At 41.6% G+C, this 4024-nt stretch overlaps 1 protein-coding gene across 1 annotated transcript; it reads right to left on the minus strand.

Moving 5' to 3' along the window:
- Nucleotides 1–2213: 2213 nt before the first annotated feature.
- Nucleotides 2214–2882, minus strand: LOC311103457 (noggin-3-like; the record flags this gene model as incomplete). Its single annotated transcript, XM_084145026.1, has 1 exon — nt 2214–2882. One exon carries the CDS (start codon nt 2880–2882, stop codon nt 2214–2216), a length of 669 nt encoding a protein of 222 aa, XP_084001152.1.
- Nucleotides 2883–4024: the final 1142 nt, after the last annotated feature.

Here is a 4024-nt window from a genome sequence, read left to right on the forward strand (position 1 = left end):
ATCCAACGTTATTGTGCATTACCGCCATCGACTGTACTGGAGCGCCCCTGCCTCCCGCATATGTACTAGAATCATAGCTTAAAAATTGACCAATAGAAGTATAAAAAGAGGTTCCTGCAGATGTAGGAATTCCCACATGCAGTAACACCCCGAATTGCGGGCTGCAGTTGCACCCTTCTCCATACGTCGGCAACGCCTGGTCAATGGAACGTGCCCCTTGAATCTGAGGAGTACATTTAGAAACATCATAATAATAATAATAATAATAATAATAATAATAATATGCCATTTAGCAGACGCTTTTATCCAAAGCGACTTACAGTCATGCGTGCATACATTATTTTTTATTTTTTTGTGTATGGGTGGTCCCGGGGATCGAACCCACTACCTTGGCGTTACAAGCGCCGTGCTCTACCTGGTCATCGGGTGATATCATTCTAATGCGTTGCGCCGCAAATGAATTACAAATTAAATGCAAATGACTACAGTCGTTACACTATCTGACATGAGACAATGGGTCAACCTGATGTGTGCTAGTATGAGATTTCCGTTATAACAAGCAATAAGGGTGGACTGCTGTGTTTATCCTGAACTGAGGGCAAAAATAGTGGGCTGATTTTGTCTCCTAGAAGCTGAAACCTTTTTCACCTGAGTTAGTAAACTTGATAAGGAACTAAATTAAAGCAGCCAAATACTATGAATCCTTGCACCCTGTTTAAATTTGACAAAAACATGACAAATGGAAATAACTTATATTTGTTCAACTTCAGGTGGAATATTGGCCTCTGCTTACTCCATTGCCATTCCGGAATTCCAGCTCCATTCTAGAGCTCACTCCTGCTGTGTTCCAAATGAGGAGGTGGGTGTTGGAACTGTCAACAGCTGCTGAAACTATGGATCAATAAATCAGTGTTACTTTATCGGCACGTACATTTCTAATGGGTTTGTAAGCTGATAACTGTGGTTTGATGGAGGACAGATGGTTTTACTATGATAGGGTAATTATTGGACTGGTCACTTGTCGATAAAACAAATATTAATGAAGGAAAATATAAACTCAATTTGAGACTTTGATATATTGTCCAAGGTCACCAAGCATCTTGTTCTCATCAATATTTTAGTTTCAGTTGCTGTGAAGCAAAAAAGTAAGACTGTAGAAAAAGCACAAAACTCAGGCAATCCTCAACCCTTATCCACTCCTGGGAACTCCAAGGTTTAACAAACAGATGAACAAGTACGTCTTGGCCCCAGCTCTATGAAAGTGTATGATTGTGTAAGTAAACTATCTGATGCGTAAAGTATTGTTAATCTACTGAGAGCCGCTCATAGATTACCCATGTATGACTTCGGTGCACGCTCCTTTACTGAGAGTCTCTTGAGCCAGACGGCTTACTTGCGCAAACTACGCGAGACTACTGAGAGCCTGAGTTAGAGTGAGCACACTGTAAACCCTAATTGTGACAGGTGACATTACATTTGAGTCATTTAGCAGACGCTCTTATCCAGAGCGACTTACAGTTAGTGAATACATATTTTTTTATACTGGCCCCCCGTGGGAAACGAACCCACAACCCTGGCGTTGCAAACGCCATGCTCTATCAACTGAGCTACATCCCTGCCGGCCATTCCCTCCCCTACCCTGGACGACTTGTGCGCCGCCCATGAGTCTCCCGGTCGCGGCCGGCTGCGACAGAGCCTGGATTCGAACCAGGATCTCTAGTGGCACAGTTGGGCAGTGGGTTCAATGGGTTCACGGTGTGTTGAGTTGTCAGGTATAGGGGAGATACATATTTTTAAGACAAAATAGAGATTTCATTATTTCAGTGACATTTTATTATATGAATATAAAGAATAAATAGCAGTTCTCTTAATTTACATGATACATCGTTGAAATAGGCTACCGATATTCAGCTGTATATCAGCTGCAAGATAACATAATCCACATGAAATCTGAGGTCGATAGATGAGTTTTCCATAGTGGAAAAAAATATGTTTATAAAACGGCACCTATGCGCCATTGATCTTCAATATAAATACAAAAGATATAACCAATACTTTCCACAAATACTGTAGACTCTGGTTACACGTAATACTGACTTTTTACAAAACCTATATAATTGAATGGCACCTCATATACATAAAATACATTCCTACACTCTGTAGTGCATACAAAATTACAAAGTCATCATAATTTATACTTGAAAACAGTCATTTCAGTTCGAACAGGCGCATTTGCATTCGGTTATCATGGGGTATTGAACTGGTATCCAAGTACATTTGAGGCCCCCTTTCTTCTGTATACATCGCCATCTCAATATCGTAAAATGGGTCGAGTTTGCTGGTTTGCAGGCCATCCCCTCTGGAACCGAACATGATCTTTTGCTTTGACAGTTTCCCACTCTCACATAACGTGGCCAAAATCTGTTGCCGAGGTCGTTCCATGTATAAATGACGGGACAAAACGAGAATGACCACAGCCACTGCTGCAGCCTCCGTTTAAGTTTTTTACTGGGTTTGTGCTTCTTGCCAAACTGTACGTCAAAATCCATTGCTTTGATTTCATTCGGCATCGCTCCACTGGGCTTCTGTTGAATGTCCAAATCGTCAGGCTCATCGTTGCCAGTGTATGTATTCTGTGGTGGTGTAATAGACATAAAGCGACTATCAAAGTCCCCCAATACACTTTTCAGTTCGGTTTCATTGAGGTCCCTTTCTTTTGGGTCAAAGACAGGATCAGGGTCCTCTTTTAATTCCACAAGTGGCAAACTGTCACTCGGGATAGGACGGAGGAGGTAATAATGCTGGCATAGCCCTTCTTCTATTATAAATCCGAGGGACAACAACAGCAAGTACATTGCTACAAAATGCTGTGATTGATCCATGTCCGTTACGCACAATAAGACAGTATTATAGGATACAGCTAAACAGGTATGCCTAGGCTACTCTGCTGGGTACAGTTATGCCGGGTTCTTGCGGAGTGCGCACCGGCTTGAGTTACATCCAGCCAAACTTCACTTCTTGAGTGTTGGTGTCCTTAAAATTCAGACTGCTTACTCCATAGCAAACGATAATTGAATGAAGATGGTAAAGATGAATAGTCTCTTTCGTAAAACAGCAGAATTCCGTGACAAATCTAGATATAGGCAGTTTTTCCCTTTTACGCACGAATTCAATATTTGTATGAAATGGCTCTGTGACAGCATCAGTGGCATCAGCGGTTCTCCCTCTTGTGCGCTTTGACGCGTGGTTCCAGTTTCAAGTCCTCGCCTCTGAGGATCGGCATGGTGTTTCGTTTTCTTTTGCAGGACGCTGAGAGAGTAACCTGCTCCCTCTGATATATCCTCACGGGTTGTGATGTAATTAATACATCCATCTGAATGTGGGTTTGTTGTAGGAGATCCCTGACACCTCCCTCAATCAAGAGGCGGGGATGGGTTGGGGAGAGGAGGGGTCCGTCAATTTGGATTCTGATCGCCCTCTGTCGGAATATCTGACTACTTTTTCTAATTTTCCATTGACAACTGCTAGAAGCGGTGAACAACAATTAGAACTGACTGTGAGAGGCCATTGCCACTACTATTTATATTACTAGGCCAACAGTTACTATTCATTTGAGAGGTTAGCCTACTGGCTACAAATACCGCTGCTGATAAAAAAAAAAGGCTTACTAGGTTATAAAACAACAGGATATAGAGATAGTATTTGTCATGAGGAAAAACATGTTAAATACTCGATATAATAGCCTCCTTAAATGACACTCATGACACATACACTCTACTCAATAATACCAACACAAAATGCTTCAAATATTTGGAATTGTTGTGAGCAAGTAGAATGTAGGGAGAGTTCTTATAAAGAACATGACTGAACAAACATCTGTTTATTTTTCTAATGAAGAGTGTTCTCTTTGTTGGCAGGGACAATATTTCAGTGTGCAACCATGCCACAGGGAACCTCTCAATAAACCTTGGCCAAAATAACTCCCATATAAACAACTCTCACTAAGCAGCAGCCATGGAAAGTA

Source organism: Coregonus lavaretus, assembly GCF_964263955.1.
Source record: "Coregonus lavaretus genome assembly, chromosome: 28".
Lineage (NCBI taxonomy): Eukaryota > Metazoa > Chordata > Actinopteri > Salmoniformes > Salmonidae > Coregonus > Coregonus lavaretus.